Below are 19,290 nucleotides of genomic sequence, written 5' to 3'. Positions count from 1 at the left end.
GACGATTTGGGCGTGGTTAGATCTACATATCAATATGTTAAGTTGCTTTTGTTCTTGTATTGTGCTGACTTTTTTAACTTTTTGGTGAGATGGATTAATTGTGCCCGTGAGAGGGGCTTCAGTGACCCTGCGTTACCTTGAGTACAGGGGTTTAAAGCAGCAGAGCATCTATTAAGGTGTTATTTTAGTTCAGCTATTGCTCTCAGACCACCAGGTCCTTGCTAGGATCAGCGAATTACAGAGGAGGACGTGCGCCTGCGGTCGTGAGTGAGTGAGACATGTTTTACCTTCAGTAATCCCACCTACAGTACGCCTTTTTCTTTTTTTTTTCCTTTTTTTTGTCTGAGGGGCTAAGGCAGCTGTTTGACTTGATGTTCTTCCCAGATGACCTCAGTGTGTTTACTCTCGCTTTTCTCTGCTCTCTGCAAAGGAAAGTGAAAGAGGTCTTGACTAGAGAGCAGTGTTTTGAGGTCTTGGCTTTCCATTTACGTTTTCCACTAGAGCAAGCTCACTTGTTTCTCTCCACAGTCCTTGTTGTGATCAGAATCTGAGACTTATCTACTTTTGCTTTTTTTTTCCCCCCCTTCCCTTCCCTTCCTTTTCCCTTCCCCTCGGCTCTCAGTCGTCAGAACCAGATGAAGGATCAGGCCCAGCAGGCTCTGGTGTCCCCCGCTCAGCTCCCCGACGAGGCCGAGTGCCTCACGGTGCCCAAGTACAAGCGGGATCTTGTCCAGAAGCTGAAGATCCTCCGCCAGGAGCTGTCCCAGCAGCAGCCCCAGGCTGGCCACTGCCGCATCGAGGTGTCCCGGGAAGAGATCTTTGAGGTGAGCGTGGAGCGCTGCGAGCTCAGTCATGCCCTCATACCATCCAAACCTCATAACGGGTCCCTGTTATTAACAATATCCACAAGTTGTGGTACGTACCTTACCCCACAGGGAAGTTTCAGCGCGTTTGAAAGCACCTGACCCCTCTTGGTCAAAATTTTCATCCAACAAATTGAGTTCTCAGACTATAAATAAAACCCTGATTGCCTTTTAAACAAGCAAACCTGCAAATCTGCTTGTAGATGCAAAATAATAGTTCTCCAAGTTACTTTATAGACTTCCTAATGGGTTTCTTGTTCCTGTTCTCCTCACGTTCTCCAGCAGAGGTGGTTGGAGCGTTTTTTTTTTCTCCCTCGCAGTTATCTATGACGTGTGAAAGTTCTCCTGCTTGAAATCTAAAGCAGACCTCTTGTTGTAGATGAGGCTTTTCTCAGTGGGGGATTTTTTGTTCTCCCCCCTCCCTTGCATCTTGAAGGTGCAGGGTCTTCATGAGAACAACACCACCTGCAACAGACTGCCTGACCCTCATAAAATATGTGCTGGAATGTGCTGGAACGGCGGTGTCTGTTAATCTGAACGAAGACATTTTTGTTGGCTGATCTCAACGCTGGAGAGGGTGGGAGGATGGAGGGAGGGCGGGCGGGTGTGGGGGCAGAGGACGTCTTGAGGTTGAACGAGACATAACTGCATAGCTTCTCCAGACCCGCTGAAGCATTAAATTATGCCTGAATAAGAAAGTGTGAGCGGGTGTGCTCTCAGAGGCGTCTCCCGGCACTTTCTCAGTTCAGTGCAGACGTTGCCGTTCCTCCCACAGCCCTCCTCACTCGTCTGCTCCGTCTCCAGGGCACGGTGGCAGCAGGAGAGGCTGTGTTATTAGAGTCTTGTGGATGTGTTTATTATAACTGCCCCTAATCCACTTTAAATGAACCCTCCCCCTGATGCTCTTAGCCGTGTGCACACGGGGCAAACGCGGACCAGGGGGGAAAGGCCTCGCAACATGGGTAAAAATTGGAAATGACAGATGTTAACACCTCAGTACACGCAAATCTTTCACATCACCGTTCACGTGGAGCATCCTAAAACTATCTCAGCCTTGAAGTTGTCACTTTCTTTGGTGTTGAAATGAAAGGCAGGTGGGTAGACGGTCTAATACTAGTTTTATTGTCCACCGTCTGGTTATCAAGGACCTTTTTTTTATAAAAGCAGAACGCTCAGCAACACCAGCTGACTTAGCCGTTTGTGCCCATCATGCAGGAATCGTATCGGCAGGTGATGAAGATGAGGCCGAAGGACCTGTGGAAGAGGCTAATGGTGAAGTTTAGAGGGGAGGAGGGGCTGGACTACGGAGGAGTAGCCAGGTAAGGAGCCATGGTTCTTAAATACAGAGACGTTTCTGTAAATGCTGATTGACTTCTTAATATAAGAACACAAAGGACACAACTTGCTGTTATTTACAAGTCTACATTTTGAGAGTTGCAGTGTAGAGGATGTAAAGTGCATCTTCTCTCTTCCCTCCCATCACCTCCTGCATTCAGGGAGTGGCTCTACCTGCTGTCACACGAGATGCTGAACCCGTACTACGGCCTCTTCCAGTACTCCCGCGACGACATCTACACGCTGCAAATCAACCCCGACTCTGCTGTCAATCCCGTGAGTCGCCCGTGCTTCCATATCAGCGTCATTATGAGACTAAATTCAGAGAATGGGACACTTTCAGTAGCAGGTCTGGAGCTGTGCTGCACCAGAAAGACGCGCAGCAGTAGGAAAATAGTAGGACAGAGACAAGTCCCTAAGGTTTTTTCTTTTTCTTTTCTGTAAACCAGTATATAGCCGTGTAATTACTCTTTCAGGCCAGGCAAGAATAACCAACACGTCTGCTCTGACTTTATTCAGAAAAGGTGTTTCTTTCTTCTTTTATTGGCACCAACTTTAGGTTCGTAACATTCACAGTCACTGTTATTGCAGACTGGAAACATTGCATGCCAGTGCTGGAAAGGCGTCTATTAAAATGTCTCCTTGCCACCTTTTCTTTTTTTTTTTTTCTAAAGTGTGGAGTAGTAGAACGGACCCCATCAGAGGCCACACAATATTTTGTCTTGCTTTACGCAGCTTCATCATTCTGTTTAAATTGGCCGCTGAACTGTAGCTGCACAGTTAGTGTTGTGGAAAGACGTCTGCGAGTGAAGCAGTTGTTTAAATATTGTGTTTGGACTCCTCCTAGTTGGTTATTTAGTGCTGTTATCACGTAGAAAGGAGCTTCACATTGTGTCTTCATCCGAGTGAATTCCTCAGAGGCAGAAGTTTGTGTTCAGCCCAGTCTCGATGAATGATCAAATCACGCTTTGAGCTTTCGCTGGTAACTCAAGCGCAGTCACTGTTTAGAAAATAAAAGCCTTCTCATGTTCCTGCAGGAGCACTTGTCATACTTCCACTTCGTGGGGCGCATCATGGGGATGGCGGTGTTCCACGGCCACTACATAGACGGCGGTTTCACTTTACCCTTCTACAAGCAGCTGCTGGGTAAACCCATCACCCTGGACGACATGGAGTCTGTGGACCCCGACCTGCACAATAGCCTCGTTTGGATCCTGTACGTACAAGACACGTTGACTTTTGCGTATAACTATAAATCAAATCTGAATCGTTGCAACACATTTCTCCCAATGTTATGTTCCGCATTTCTTTGTTCTGGCGAGAGTTAATGTTTGTGAGTTTGCAGAAGATGTAATTGTAGTGATCAGAAAAGTCTTGCAATGTGAATTTAAACGTCCTTCCTTTTCTTGATAACAGCGCCCCCCAGTGTTTTAATTCAAGCATTACATCCACATCCACGTGGAGAGGCCTTTGTGCTTCAAGAGAGATATATACAGTACTCGAGTAGAGGGGGGATGAGGGGGGATGGCATCCCCCCCTGAAATAAAAACGGTCAAAATTATCCCCCCTTTAAAACTGCAATCCCCCCTTTCCATCCCTTACGCCATTTCATCAATGAATGTGGTTTTACTGCTATTTCAACATTTACAGTCATCACCAGAAAAATAACACCAGAAAAATAACTTATTTGACAATTTTCACCTGTTTTAAGTACATTTTCACTTGAAATAAGTAGGAAAATCTGCCAGTGGGACAAGATTTATCTTATTACAAGCAAAAACATCTTATTCCACTGGCAGATTTTTCTACTTATTTCAAGTGAAAATCAGCTTGAAACAGGTGGAAATTGTTGTTTTTTCCAGTGATGAGTCTTGTTTTAAGTGTAATGAGATGTTTTTTTACTAAAATGAGACATTTTAACTAGAAATAAGACAAATATTCTTGTTAAGATTGTGAGTTTTTGCAGTGATCCATTTTAATTATCCTGTGAAGGACAGAGGCATATTGATAAGTTCAGAAAACTGTTTTTTATTGTTGTGTTTTGATGTATTTGATGTAAGCCCAGTGGATATTTAAAGCTTACAGAAGGCTGCATTTAACTGCTGCTATGTCATTCCTGCAGTAGTTCTGTAGGTGTTTTGGTCAGTGCTATTATTTGTAATATATTATATTATTTGTAATCAGCACAAATGATCTGTCCCCATATGATAAAATCCACCATCCCCCCTGATCGATTCGAGTACTGGATATATAAATGTTTCTCTGCCACCAGGGATAACGACATCACCGGTGTGCTGGACCACACCTTCTGTGTAGAGCACAATGCCTTCGGGGAGATCATCCAGCATGAGCTCAAGCCCAACGGCAAAAGCATCCCCGTCACCCAAGACACCAAGAAAGAGTACGTCCGCCTCTATGTGAACTGGCGGTTCCTGCGAGGCATCGAGGCCCAGTTCCTGGCCCTGCAGAAGGGCTTCAACGAGGTCATCCCCCAGCACCTGCTCAAGGCCTTCGACGAGAAGGAACTAGAGGTGCCGTGCTGTCTCCACACTCTCATGTCCACTTCCTGGCTTAACTAGCAACGCACTGACGTGATTTCCTCACCCGCAGCTGATCGTGTGTGGCTTGGGTAAAATCGACATCCACGACTGGAAGTCCAACACGCGGCTCAAACACTGCACTCCCGAAAGCAACATCGTCAAATGGTTCTGGAAAGCTGTGGAGTCTTTCGACGAGGAGCGCAGAGCGCGGCTGCTGCAGTTTGTCACAGGCTCCTCCAGAGTTCCCCTTCAGGGCTTCAAGGCCCTCCAAGGTACCGACATCTGAGGGAAAAACATAGATGCTATCCCGGCTCTGTGGTTGTTGGGGGTAACTGCTCTCATCAAATCAGGAGGATGATAATTTTGTCATATTAAATAAATCCAGATGGATAGCCCCAGTAGATATTTGCTAGAAAGTATTTCAGAGTTGAGCATTATGTGCTATTTATATGTTAGATATTCTATAATCATTTATTTACACAATTGGGATTTAATTGTTACATTTTAATCATTTTAAATGATCCATGTAATTGCTTTGTTCCAGTGGCGGCTGGTCAGTAGAGGGCGCTGGAGTGCCGCCCCCATCAAATCAAGAGAAGAAGAATAAAATGAAAAATAAAATAAAAAAACATGCTGTGAGATGCATATAATTATTAAAAGAAGCTGTTATTTCAGTCTGTGGGTGACTTTCAATAGTAATTAAATGTTGTTTAAATATTTATTTGGTTCCAAATAAATATTTCCAGAAGTACGGGACGCCGGTCAAACAGTATCCAGTGTAAGCTCTTGAACATTTGATAAACACGTGACCTGAGGATCTTTTAATTGGTTTGAATTGGATTTGTAAAGGGACGCAGTCGTGTGCGTCCCAGAAACTCAGTTATCAGCAACGAATCCGCGAACAGTATCATGACGTACTCGTATGTTGTTTTTTTTTAATCTAATCTAAATCTTTTTTAGAAAATCAAACTGAACTACACAAACCAGATTTTTATGTTTGTTTTACATAAGTTAAATAACACTTGCTTTTGAAATAATATTTGTTGATTTTGTATATTATCAAATATCTGAAAGAAAGGAACGTTATATTTTCAATGAATATACATTTCAAACAGAACAATGGAAATGTTAATGTTTTTCTTCTCTCTAATGTGTAAAATAAAATGAACCCGAACCAGGAAGAAAGAAACAATTCAAAATAACAGTGGACTTGTTGAAATGAAACCCCTAGTTCAGTTTTCTTTTTCCACGGCAGCAGAACTGAACTGCTTCACTAAAACTTAGGACCAATAAGCCATTGTTGGATGGTTACATTTTTCAAAATTAAAAGACCAAAATATTATTTTCTACCTCTCTTTTTTCCCATTGTACCAAGCTTGTACCTAACCGTGATTTCTGTGTACCGTTACACACCTATGTATGCCAAGTTAAATTGCGCCCCCCCAAAAACTTTTAGCACCAGCCGCCACTGCTTTGTTCCCTGAATATAATGCAGGTTCATTTCAGTCAATATTAATCTGTACTGTCCACAAATGCTCATCTATACCGAAACTATGAGTTGTATTTGTTCCTAAGTGCAGAATACATACAAAACGTTGCTTTTCCCAGGTGCTGCTGGCCCGCGACTCTTCACCATCCACCAGATCGACGCCAGCACCAACAACCTGCCTAAAGCCCACACGTGGTGAGGCCGCCGGGAAAATGAAGCGTACCAGCAAACATCAAAGCGTTTCCTTTTATTGTTACCTGATCTAAAGATCTCTGTCCCCTTCTGTTTCTCCAGCTTCAACCGGATCGACATCCCGCCTTATGAGCACTACGACAAACTGTATGACAAGTTGCTCACGGCCATTGAGGAGACGTGTGGCTTCGCCGTGGAGTGAGTTCCTGACGCACGTTGAACTCGCCAACAATCAGAAGCAGCGCGACCACGACCAGCCGCCGTCTACAAATCAATCTTACCGGGACGGCGGGGCTGGTCGGGGTCAGCGGCGGCTGCTTCAACCAGCGATGCTCGTACTCTGAGGGGACACGTGACTGAACTAAGGAAGGATGACAGGAAGATCAGAAAATACTATCTGACTGGATCGCTGTTAAACCTTCCTTAGTGTTTTTTTGTTTTTGTTTTTTTTTTAATCATTGAAACAGATCTCTTCAGCTGCTAATAACCAAGACGTTTTACTAACTTGTGGAGCCAGCAAAATTAGCTGGCTCTAACTTTTTTTTTTTTTCTAAGTTTATTTTAGCATTTAAAAAAAAAAGAAAAGAAATAGACCTTATTCCATGTAGCAATGCTCCTTCTTACCACACGAAACGTGAGGTCAGTCAGTCGGTCCACTCTGAACCTGTAACCACATTTACAAGACTGGCTCGTTTGCTAGAAGTCAGGGTTTTTATCGGCCACCTCCGCCACTTGGAAACACTACATCTGGATGCAGAATGTGCACGACCGTGGTCGTCATCACGCCGGGCCTGCCGTTACCACCGGCGACGGGATGCAGGCGGATGAGGAGACGAGACGCCGGGATGCGACAGACCTGTTTCCAACCTTCTCCAAAGACACACAGCAGCGGGGGACCTCTGCTTCCGAGTCACTGCCCAACAACTAGCGCTGCATTCCTACCAACCCTGTTTCACATGTTTGATAGCTAGTTTGTGTTTGAAAATGAGTAAATGAATGAATAGCTTGAAATGTGATATTTTTGTACAACAGGGAAAATTGAAAAACAATAAAATTCTATATAATATATTTAATTTATTGCAGTTATATTTCAGAAACCCCTTTCCATTGTTTTAAGAAAATAAAACCTTTTACATGTTGAGTGTTAGCTGTTTAAATTATAGGACACATTTTATGAGAGCAGATTTAAGCTTGACTGGGTTTCACTAACGAATGCTGTGGTTCCTGCTTTGACACCATCTCTCACCCTGAAATGGGGAGGGCGTTGGCCTAAAGGCAACAAATCTTGATGTCCACTGAGTGCCATAATCACTTTTGAAAGAATTAATCAAACATTCAGCTGACCCTTTAAGATGATAAAAGATTCTCTTGTGAAGCTGCATTAAGTAATGTACAGTAAACTCATCCGGTGCCCTTTCCTAACAGTCGTTTATAGCTGGACTATATTCATGTCACAGACAAGAAGCCTACCGTTAATATGATGGGTTTGTTTTTCTTTTTCTTTTTTTTTTAAGAAAAAGAAGCAGCCCAAAGTCCATCACTACCTACTTTGTGCTGCCTCTATATAAAGAAGATGAGAGAAAAGCCTTGTGGTGCTAAATAGCATTTTACTTTTGTTTTCCATTAACAACATTGCAAACTGACGTACTACTGCTTAAAGTGCACAGCTCAGTACTCGTGATCCCACCTGTATGTGGTCACAAGAGCTCTACCTGGCCACATTCTCAGGAGATGCCATATGCAGTTTTGTTTTTTTTATATAAGTCAGTTTGATTTTAAACTAATGCCGACCATTCGACTCCAAGTCTTGTACCCAAACAGCGTTAACATGTAGATGTTGCATGTGTAGTTTGGGTGGAAAGAGAACTGATTTTTTTTTTTTTTTTTAAGCCTGCTACAGTCCTATCAGAAAGGGGGGTTGTTTTCTATGATTTAAAAAAAAAAAATTTAAATTCTTGAATGTTTTTAAAAGATGCTGCCTGTCTAGCAATCTGAGATCGTGGACTGTTCTCAACATTTGCATACACTTAGAGGGAGAAAAAAAAAAGTTTCTTTTCCATATGTATGCATAGTGAAAGTGTCCTCAGATGGTGCTTTGTACAGTTATAAGATATTGTTCATATATGTGGATCAAACAAACTGTAATTTATCTTTTAACTTAAGTAGAATAAAAAAAAGTTGTTGAACTGCAAAGAGGAGTTGCACACGAACAGAACGAGGTCACCGTGTGTATTTAACGGTGACTCCCGCACCAGATATCGATTCACCTTTAAGTCCAGTGCACAAGCCGATCGCCCTACTGTTTCCTTCTACACTACAGTGCTCAGTAGTGCTCATAGCACCCTTCTGTTTAAAGTTTTTACGAAACAAGTCACATTTGAGGGATGCTGACGTTTTCTTTTTGTTTGTTTTGTTTTTTTTAAATAGCATGATACACTAGCAGGACTATATCTTTGACTGATGCAATTTTATGTATGTTGACACTATCATTTTGTAAGAGTATTTTATTTTTGTGTGTCATTAGTTCTAATTAAACTTGCCTTTGTCTAACAATGTAAGGCTTTGTACAAATGCATGTCATGTCTTTTCTGAGGGGGGGGTTTACTTGCTTTATTCAGAGGTCTGTAGATACTGCAATAAGCCAATGATGTACGGTGGGGGTTGCAAAAGCTCAGGTTTTACATCTGAATGGAGCATGGAGCATTCCACAGACCACTTGCCGTGTCCACCCCAATACCATCCCAGATTTAAACACCTGGCTTGAAGGCAGCGGGCAGGAGTAAAGGGTGAAAGTGCATTGTCCATGGCCTTTTTTTGTGGGAAGGAGGATGTAAAGTCCAATTATTGTTTCCTAGATGTTAAACTCAATCATATGAGGTCAAACATTGACCATATCAAATTATTACATGCTAATAGTAACCTATTTTGCACTTAAGGGTTCACAAAGTTTGTTTTTTTTAAAGCGAATACAATAAAAACCTAGTTGTATAAAATTATTTTTTCTTTCTTGAGCTCAAGTGTACAGGACTGTCTCAGAACATTAGAATATTGTGATAAAGTTCTTTATTTTCTGTAATGCAATTTAAAAAAAAGTCATACATTCTGGATTCATTACAAATCAACTGAAATATTGCAAGTCTTTTATTATTTTAATATAGCTGATAATGGCTTACAGTTTAAGATTAAGATTCCCAGAATATTCAAATTTTTTGAGATAGGATATTTGAGTTTTCTTAAGCTGTAAGCCATGATCAGCAATATTAAAATAATAAAAGGCTTGCAATGTTTCAGTTGATTTGTAATGAATCCAGAATGTATGACATTTTTGCATTACAGAAAATAAAGGACTTTATCACAATATTCTAATTTTCTGAGACAGTCCTGTAGATTTCTTTAAGAATCATAAGTATCCATGAACATTTCCAAATTGTAAGGGATTTTCTTTTTTTAAATTAGTCTTATTTATTAGAAAAAAATAAAACAATAGGTAAAAGAAAAAAGTGGTTGGCTACCCCGTGATGACGTCACTTATTGTAATACCTGTGTGACTCGGCGGCGAGCCGAATCACCGCTTTCTTTTTAGTACATTCACTCGTACATATTCATCCGCCGACTTCAACGCAGTTAACAAATAGCCCTAGATTAACCAAAGTTTAAAAATAAAACACGTTTTTCTTTTGCTTCCTGTACTTATTGTTGTTTTTATGACTGTTTTTGTTTTCAATGAAAGTGTAAATACAAAGCATTCTTAATGCCATTTGAGTCAAAGCTATTTTGTTGCGATTCGGCTATTTTAACAACTATATCAAGAATGAGTTTTTATTAATTCATCAAGATTTGCCTTATACAGTATTTTGATTAGAGAACTGGCTGCCTAAAAACAAAAAGGATAACTTAATCGTTTTGTGTCGATGTTGTTCGTGATAGCGCGAATGCGGTTGGTTGAACCTCTCGCCGCGGATGGATACATTTGCAGCGGGACTTCCTCTTCCCATATAAGCCGGGTCTCGTTTCTGGTTGCCGGCATTTCCAGCAGCACCGGTTACTTTTCCGCGACGACCACGACCAAACCACTTCATACTTAACGCTTTTTTATCACTTTATTTACACCATGCCTGGTTACCCCGAGAGAGACCGCGACAGAGACCGTGGCGGCAGAGACAGGGGGTAAGTACAAGCCTGTTGTTTTGTCGAGTGATTTTTCACCGTCGTCGGCGTGAAATGGCTGACGAAGAAAAGCAGGAAAAAGACGCCGCTTGTTTTAAAAACGACGACGCGGCAGAACAGAAACTGGGCTTTTTTTCCGAATCTTACACCAGCAACGCTTTATTATTTATTGGTATATTGTCGAGTTTGTGGGCGGATGTGTTTGCTGAAGCCGGTAAAAGAGCCGGTCGTCGTGTCTGGCGCGGCCCAGCCGGGGCCGTCATTAAGGCTGATTTATGGTTCCGCGTTACGCCTACGCAGACCCTACGGCGTAGGCTGTGCGTCGCCGCGTACTCTACGCCGTAGGTCCTGCGTCGATTTAACGCGGAACCATAAATCAAGGCTTTACCGGCGTCACGTTTGATTCAAAATGGACGTTTTCACGAGCACATCCGAATCAGATTCACCAACAAATCCCCGGCCCAGGCCGCTCCAAACCCCCTCACTGTTAATACTGTGTGAGTTTCACCATGTGCTTGTGTTTATTACCGAAATCCCCGCGGAGGAATATTAGTGATGCTAACGTAGCGGCTAGTCGGCCGGCCGCCATGTGGCCACGTGTTTTGTTTCCTTTCTGCTCGGTGTCTGGTCCATTAACGACCAGATCACCCCCAGAACGGGACCACGTGTCCATGCTGACCCTAACCCCCCTTTTCTTATATAATTTCTCTAATAAAACCTTTTTCTTTGTGTTTTTTTTTTGTGGAAGCAGCTATGGCGGCGGCGGCGGCCCGCCCCGGTTCGGTGGCAGCCGTAATGGAGGAGGTGGAGGAGGAGGAGGGAAGTTCGGGAATCCCGGCGAGCGGCTGCGGAAGAAGCACTGGAACCTGGACGAGCTGCCCAAGTTCGAGAAGAACTTCTACCAGCAGCACCCCGACGCCACCCGCAGATCGCCGGTACGTGGGCCTGTCTGCCGCCTGTTGTGTAACCACTGTAAATATGAGCTCTGCCCGCACGTGTTGGCTGTTATGCAACCGGCCCCAACAGTTGTCTCTACTGTGCTCCTTTTGCAGCAAGAGGTTGAGCAATACAGAAGGACCAGGATTATTACCATCAAGGGGAGAGATTGTCCCAATCCCATAATGCAGTTCCACGAAGCAAGCTTCCCCAGTAAGTTTAAAACAATTTGGGGTGGATGGGGGGGGGGGGGGGGGGTTGTATATCCAGAGATGTCAAAAGTATTCACATTCATTACTCAGTAGAAGTATAGATACTAGAGTTTAAAAATACTCCTGTAAAAGTTGAAGTATCAACTCAAGTAAAAGTACTGGTTTCAAAACGACTTAAAGTATAAAAGTAATGTAAGGGGGAAAAAAGCCATTGAAAATGAATGCATCTTAGTATAATGCAAATATATTAAAGAACCATATATGTGTACTATTGAGCATTAACATGTGTTTCAGAGAGCAGGAGATATGATGACTAGTTGCTTATAAGTATTGTAATGGTGCAAAAAGTTAAACTTCAGAGGCATGTTATCATTTATCCTAACCTTTATTGGAATGTACATCCAAGTTTAGTTGCAGGAATCTGAGGGAACGGATGTAAGAACAAAACTGGACAAGAACATCTGACTTGTATATCAATTAACACCATGCTTTTTTTTCAGCTTATGTCATGGAGGTGATCAATAAACAGGGCTGGACTGAGCCAACCCCCATCCAGGCTCAGGGCTGGCCCGTGGCTCTAAGCGGCAAGGACATGGTTGGCATTGCTCAGACCGGCTCTGGCAAGACGCTTTCTGTAAGTTGGGCACTTAATTTATAGGATGTCGCTTTACTGAGGAGAATAAACTAGTCAGAATTGGTGCTGTGCTTAACTTACTTTCTCCCCCTCTTCTTGACAGTATCTGCTGCCAGCCGTTGTCCACATTAATCACCAGCCGTTCTTGGAGCGCGGAGATGGCCCTATTGTAAGTTCATTATTTTTGGCTAAAATTCTATATTATGAGAAATCTTTTGTCATGATACTTTAAAGTAAGATTGCCTTTAGCTCAGCATTGAAAGTGATATTTTATTTATTTCTGAAGTTGACAAACTTTCCAGTCGCTATCTAATGTACATTGGAAATACGGGAAACAACTGATGCAGCATAGAACTTGCATGTTTATTTCCCAGACTCTTTTCTGAATTGTGTTTTGTTTTGTTTTTTTTTCTCTCATTGTAGTGTCTAGTGCTAGCCCCGACCCGTGAGTTGGCACAGCAGGTGCAACAGGTGGCTGCAGAATACGGCAGAGCTTCTCGCCTCAAGAGCACCTGTATCTACGGAGGAGCCCCGAAAGGACCCCAGATCAGAGACCTGGAGAGAGGTAATGGAAACTTGAATGTGAATGATTCACCGTTTCCACAACTTGATAGTTTTGTCTCACTCTTATATACGTGTATTCTTTTTAATTACAGGTGTTGAGATCTGCATTGCCACTCCAGGCAGGCTCATCGACTTCCTTGAGGCAGGAAAGACAAACCTTCGCAGATGCACCTACCTTGTGCTGGATGAAGCTGATAGGATGCTGGACATGGGCTTTGAGCCACAGATCAGGAAGATCGTTGACCAAATCAGAGTATGTCCCTTAATTTTACTGGAAGTGTGTTGCTGTATGTGTTGCTAAATGTTAAAGTTGGTGGATAAACTGTGCAATTCTATCAGTTGCTTGACTACTTTTTTTTTTATTTCTTAGCCTGATCGGCAGACTCTTATGTGGAGTGCTACTTGGCCCAAAGAGGTCCGTCAACTGGCAGAGGACTTCCTGAAGGAGTACGTGCAGATCAACGTTGGGGCGCTGCAGCTCAGCGCTAACCACAACATCCTCCAGATAGTGGATGTCTGCAATGATGGGGAGAAGGAGAACAAGTGAGTATTGAGTTTACAGGACAAACGATGAGAACATTGATAAGGTCTTAACACAAATGGATGGCTGGGCAGAGTTTTAAGCTTATTGAATGATCGTCTCCTTGTAGACTCATCCGTCTGCTTGAGGAAATCATGAGTGAGAAGGAGAACAAGACCATCATCTTCGTAGAGACAAAGAGGCGGTGTGATGACCTTACGCGCAGGATGAGACGTGATGGGTGGGTATTTATTTCAAAGCAGCCATTCAATGTGATGTGTCGGCTGTACAGACCTAAAGTGAATTGACTGAAATCTTAATCTCTCAGATGGCCTGCTATGGGGATCCATGGAGATAAAAGTCAACAGGAAAGAGACTGGGTTCTCAATGGTAAGCTTGTGTTCAGTTGGTCTGAATCTTCCACCAGGATGTTTCTCCCTCTCACCATGTGCCACTTTTCCCTCTTCTAGAGTTCAAATTTGGGAAGGCCCCAATCCTTATTGCTACAGATGTTGCCTCCAGAGGTCTAGGTCAGTATCTCCCCACAGTGTCTTAATACTTTAAAATATTTCAAAAAGAAAGTGTATTTGCTTTCTTTAACTTTTCTGCTTCTTTCTGAGTTTCTTCCCTGACCTGAAGGAGCGGTCTGTGTGGCAGGGCCTTGGCATGACAAGCCCAGGTATCCAGAGAGGGAAGGAGGATTCTTGGAGGTGTCCTGACTGGCGAGGCACGGGTCTCACAGTCATGCCGATGTACAGAGGTGACCAGGCCCATGTGCTGCGTAACACGCTGGCCTGCCTAAAACGAGGGGGAGAATTGAGGGCTGGCAGCAGTTCCTCCCCCAAACGCTCGCGTCTTCTCTGGCCATGGTTTGGACTGCTTCACACACCCAGAGTCAAACGGACCTAGTTCAAAGCCCAGCTACACTTCTATAGTCTTGCATGTATATTTGGTCATTGCATTGCAAGTCATGTGAGTTACTCTTATAAGGTGCTTTCTGTTTAGATTTGTGAAGCATGGGTGTTTATTAATGGAGTTTACTAAATTTGTCCTTGAGCAGTCCTTTTTATCAGGCATGCCTTCACCTCTGTAATGACATGGCTACTGGCGCTTTTGGTGACAGTGGGACACAATAGTTGGACAAAATCCAAGCTCGCACTCCTCCCTCGCCTGCGTTTCAAAGTCATGTCGAGACCTGCCAACGAGAGACATTATGGTCAAGTGAACACTGGGTCTGGATAAAGCTTACCAAGGGATTTCACTGTAGACATCCTGCAAATGGGTTCAGGTCTACGGGTTCTTGGAAAGAGACAAGTGTGAGCTTTATAGCCAGCAGACAAGTGTGCAAGAAGAAGGGACCTTGGTTAAGTGCTAGTTGACCAACGTAGGGTCTTTAAAGTTCATAAGCAGCCTATTGGGTAGTGACTGAGGGTCACTTGATAATGTAAGGATTGAGTGCTGCAGTGGGAATGGACTAGTGAATGCATACTCTGAAAATGGTAAGGCTGCTAATCCATCTTTCCCCCCTTGGTTTGACCATGATTTATATGCAAGTGTCAGTTATTTTCACTGGATTAGAATCTTAAGGGAGTGTGCATCATTTCTCTTTTCCCATTGTAGTCTCCCTGTGGATTGTTTTAATGCAATGCCAGTCTCTTTCAGCGTCACTTAACCAGTCTTTCCACCTCACGAGTGGACTAACTTGCTTTTTCTTGTTTTGATCTGGTTGTTGTGGTGGCATTGGCACACATTTCCTTGTGCTGCCCTTCCCTTTTCTGCCACACTGCAACATAATCTTACAGATGTTGAAGACGTCAAATTTGTCATCAACTTTGACTACCCCAACAACTCTGAGGACTATATCCACCGCATTGGCAGAACGGCCCGTAGCCAAAAGACAGGCACAGCCTATACCTTCTTCACCCCAAACAACATGAGGCAGGCTGGCGACCTCATCTCTGTGCTGCGCGAGGCCAACCAGGCTATTAACCCCAAGCTCCTCCAAATGGCAGAAGATAGAGGAGGTAAATCTAATTGGTGAGACGCAGAAACTGTGCCATGAAGTATGGCCGTCATTTTTTCTTGCTACTTTTCAATATCAAGTAATACAATGACTTTCAAAACGTGTAGTCTTTTTAAAGGGGGGTGGGGTTTGGTTTCTCTTTTCCCGTTACAGGTCGTTCAAGGGGCGGCAGAGGTGGTGACTTCCATCGGGACAGGTTTTCATCCGGACGGCGTGACTTCGGCGGTAGGAACAGGGATGGTGGTAGAAGCTTTGACAATGGACCAAGTAAGGCCTTTGGCACAAATTCACAGAACGGAGGCTATGGAGGCAGCAATGGCGCCGGCGGCAACGGCTATGCTGCAGCAGGCTTCAATGGACAGTCCAACTTCAACCAAACAGGATCATTTGGTAACCAGAACAACTTCCAGGCTCAGCCTGTTGCACAGAATGGTATGAGCCATCCCTCATTCCCCTTCCCTCAGGGACAGGCTCCACAGCAGCATCCTCCACCTCTGGTGCCGTATCCCATGCCTCCTCAGTTCTCTCAGTAAATGCACCATACACTTGAAAAAGTAATTTATTTGCTTTTTTTTTTGTTTGTTCTTCCCCCAAGTTCTTCGCTTAACCCATTTTTGTATTTGCTTAACAGGGTTATATCAATGTAAGACTCAGTGCTAAGATCTGCGGTGCAGCAATAGTAGTAATGCATACTTGTTTTCCTCCACATATTTAATTTTTTTTTATATTCCTCAATGTTTAGAGTTTTTTTTTTTTTTTTTCCTCTTTTCCCTTTTTTTTGTACTAGGTAACTGCAAGTGTATTGGTTTTCATGTATGTTGTTGAAGGCAACGAGCTACATTGGAAGTGCACTGCATGTCTTTCAAATAAAACCCTATTTGAAAAAATAACCTGGTTTGGTTTGTCAACTTTCTCTGAAGTTCTGCTGCAAATCTCTTACTGTCCAGCAGGGGTCGTGTTTTACAAACAGTTGTAGTGAGGTCCGGGAAACTACACGATCTCTTTATGGTCTGCTGTTTGAAACAAGATTTTGTTTTGGGACACTTAATGTGTCATCCCTAATTAGGTTTAAATGTTTTCAGAGCATTCAACTAGAGCTGGGAATCTATTCAAATGTCAAGAATAACTCAAATAGGCATTTCAATATCCATTTAAAGTGCAAAAAGAAATTGCAACAGCTCAAGCAGTAAACACATTTTTTTTTTAAAGTTCACCAGGCAAAAATGTAATGTTTTAGTAAAAAAAAAAAACTATCTTTTTTCGATTTTTAGGAATTAATATGAGAATCGATTTAGAATCAGAAAATCTTTTTTTTTTTTTTTTTTTTTTCCCCCAACTCAGGCCTACATTCAACATGATCAATGTGGGAGGAGTGAGATGGATCCTCACCTAAACAGTCATATCTTTGTACAAGTGTATAGTTTTCATCAATACTTTCACTTTAGCAACAATTTACAATCAGTCCAACTCATTTCCCTACTCGGTTTAAGAGGCAATTAAAAGTAATTCACATTTGAAGATGCCCTCCCTCCCCTTTAAAAGTGAAGATGGGAAGAGTTGCTCAAATTGGTGAAATACAGGGAACATGGTTCTGCGGCACATTTGCTCAAATAATTGGTGGGAAATGTAGTTTTAGAATGTGACTTAAACTTTTTGGGCACATTTACTTCCACAAGGTAACTTTACCAAAGCCTGACCCGGTCACAGTTCTGCTGCCCCCAGTGAGACCCCACCTGCTGCCGGCAGCTCTGGGCGAGGCTGGCCCAGGTCACCCTGCAGTTACAGAACCTCGGCCTGGAAATATGCCTGGAACGCAGGCCGTGTAAATGATTGAGACAGGTGTTTTTTTCCAACTGAATAGACGGCTCCACCCTGCTGCTGACAGCACCTTGATAGAAGAACAAAACACTTTTAAAAACATGTTGAGCCTGAATGAATCTTTGTGTTGTGAAATAAAGAAACCAAAGTGACAATGACAGATAAATGTAATCAGATAAGTAGCTTGGTGGAAACAATATTTGTATATAATCAAAACTTTAAAGCTTAATAGCATCTTAGTAATCTAATGAGTCATGTATGGATGAATAATCACTGAATATGACACATTAGACCCAGTATCTAGTATCAGCACTTCATCTGTGTTATAAAAGCTGCTTTTCCACATCAAACACTCCTGGTCTGGAGTGTTCAGCTGTGTCCTGTTATATATTCAGTCCTATCTTTATCAATTGATCATTTAAAGACATTTTATTTGGATATCAACATCACAGAGTTCTCATTCTGGCATTGACAGTGTTTAGTGAATCAAATACATGTGGCTGTTTTTAAGGCTCAACATGATGTGAAAGTAATGACTCTTGGTGGCAGGTTCTCCTTTAAGCGTCAGCTCAGTTTCTCACTTCTTCAAACTCTGAGTCTGGTGTGCCTGGAGGCCGAGGCCAGCTGCCACGACCCCGGGTCACATCCCTCTGTTCTTTAGTCTCAGAGGATCTCGGTTCCTCTTTTCCTTCCTGCTGCCTCCCTTCCCTCCTTTCCTCGGCCTGGCAGGTATGTGGGTGTGGGTTTGAAGAGTGTCTACGCTGGGCGTGCATCACACACACCCACGGAAAGCATGAGACGGAGCAGCATGCTGAACCAGCTTCATCCCACTGACACTCAAAAAGGTCTGACACTTCGATCTGATGTGCTTTCCGCCCTTCAGCCCAGTTTACTATAACACATTCTTCCCTCTGTTCCAAAACAAATACTTCAGTCTGAGCATTTACTGCTCTGTTCACGCTGTTTCAGATCAGCCGTTCAGTTCTGTCGCCCCCTCAGCTGGACTTTGCATTCCTCGCGTTACACCTTGGCTCTTGGGTAATATCACAGGGCGTGTGTACGATAAGTGCTGATAATGGGAAATGTATCTGGTCTCCCATTCTTGTTTTGTCAGGTGCACAATGATTGGGTTTCAAGTGCATAAATGTGTAAATACCGCTAGCTGATAATGAAAACGTGGACATTCCTTCACGTGCACAGTTGAACCTGTTCCTCACACACTGTTACGGATGTGTTGTGAAGAAGTTTCAAAGGTGGAAAAACTTCACTTTTTATTCTGGTAGTTTACAAAGAAAAATCTAGGTTAGAGGATCTTGTCATTTGTTTGTTGTGAGACGTGATAATAACAACAATAATAATAATAATAAAACAATCTGGTTGTTACCAGGAACATACAAACTTATGGGAAACTTATGTGAACAACATTGGATACATGACATGATACATTTAGTTTAAAAAAAGAAAGAAACAATGTGTGGAAACACTAACTAACCCTCTTTAGCAGCCATGACTTGAAATAACAGTTTTCTTTATGAAGTTTGGTTTGCAGGCATTAGTTTATCTCTCCAGTCTGGTTCTGGTCCTGAGTTAAACTGGCCCATTGCAGCTTTGTAGCTCCGCCCAGGTTAGTGGGTCAATTAAAAATCCCTGCTGATGTCTTTCCTCTTTTGGCGTTGTGTTAACACCTGACTCAGGACTTCAAACCAGTAAAGAGTAAACATTCCTTTTCTAATATTTGCCAATTATCAGGTAATCGATGCACATTTTGTGAGAGGCAACTGGCTTCAATGTGTCATTTAGTTCCCATGGACACTGTAACAGTGTAGTTTTTATTTATTTATTTTTCCTTTTGGCCTAGTATTTGTTCATTAAATAAGGATGTGGTGTAAGAAGAACACGAGCTGTTAATCTGAGGGTTTTATTTGCCTGCCACTTCTCAGATCCATAAACTAATCAAAGATCCTGGCAGGTCAGAAATCTCTCAAACTGCCTGGGAG

General features: G+C 42.8%; 2 protein-coding genes across 4 annotated transcripts in view; both read left to right on the top strand.

The window, feature by feature from the left end:
* smurf2 (SMAD specific E3 ubiquitin protein ligase 2) overlaps positions 1 to 8,995 on the top strand; it is a 55,124-nt gene extending 46,129 nt beyond the window's left edge. The window contains exons 12-19 of one of the 2 annotated variants that reach the window (XM_061711031.1): positions 623 to 824; positions 2,079 to 2,182; positions 2,360 to 2,474; positions 3,236 to 3,414; positions 4,471 to 4,729; positions 4,809 to 5,010; positions 6,347 to 6,422; positions 6,522 to 8,995. In XM_061711031.1, coding sequence (XP_061567015.1) covers positions 623 to 824; positions 2,079 to 2,182; positions 2,360 to 2,474; positions 3,236 to 3,414; positions 4,471 to 4,729; positions 4,809 to 5,010; positions 6,347 to 6,422; positions 6,522 to 6,621 — 1,237 coding nt within the window. In that variant the 3' untranslated portion in view covers positions 6,622 to 8,995. The remainder of the gene's footprint in view (positions 1 to 622; positions 825 to 2,078; positions 2,183 to 2,359; positions 2,475 to 3,235; positions 3,415 to 4,470; positions 4,730 to 4,808; positions 5,011 to 6,346; positions 6,423 to 6,521) is intronic. The other variant, XM_061711033.1, reaches the window with a different exon arrangement.
* A 1,429-nt stretch (positions 8,996 to 10,424) lies between these two features.
* Positions 10,425 to 16,365, top strand: ddx5 (DEAD (Asp-Glu-Ala-Asp) box helicase 5). 2 transcript variants are annotated; one of them, XM_061712647.1, is made up of 13 exons: positions 10,425 to 10,586; positions 11,338 to 11,521; positions 11,639 to 11,735; positions 12,235 to 12,368; positions 12,472 to 12,537; positions 12,792 to 12,933; positions 13,025 to 13,185; positions 13,303 to 13,475; positions 13,583 to 13,693; positions 13,781 to 13,842; positions 13,923 to 13,982; positions 15,255 to 15,476; positions 15,629 to 16,365. In XM_061712647.1, exons 1-13 carry the CDS (start codon positions 10,531 to 10,533, stop codon positions 16,006 to 16,008), a joined length of 1,848 nt encoding a protein of 615 aa, XP_061568631.1. In that variant the 5' UTR covers positions 10,425 to 10,530; the 3' UTR covers positions 16,009 to 16,365. The 2 variants fall into 2 exon arrangements, with proteins under 2 accessions (XP_061568631.1, XP_061568632.1); XM_061712648.1 differs by having other exon boundaries at positions 15,255 to 15,489; positions 15,629 to 15,795.
* Positions 16,366 to 19,290: the final 2,925 nt, after the last annotated feature.

The sequence above is a fragment of the Cololabis saira genome, chromosome 21, assembly GCF_033807715.1.
Source record: "Cololabis saira isolate AMF1-May2022 chromosome 21, fColSai1.1, whole genome shotgun sequence".
NCBI classification, from domain to species: Eukaryota; Metazoa; Chordata; class Actinopteri; order Beloniformes; family Belonidae; genus Cololabis; species Cololabis saira.
Note: the sequence above shows the minus strand (reverse complement) of the source record. Positions and strands in the feature narration are given on the sequence as shown.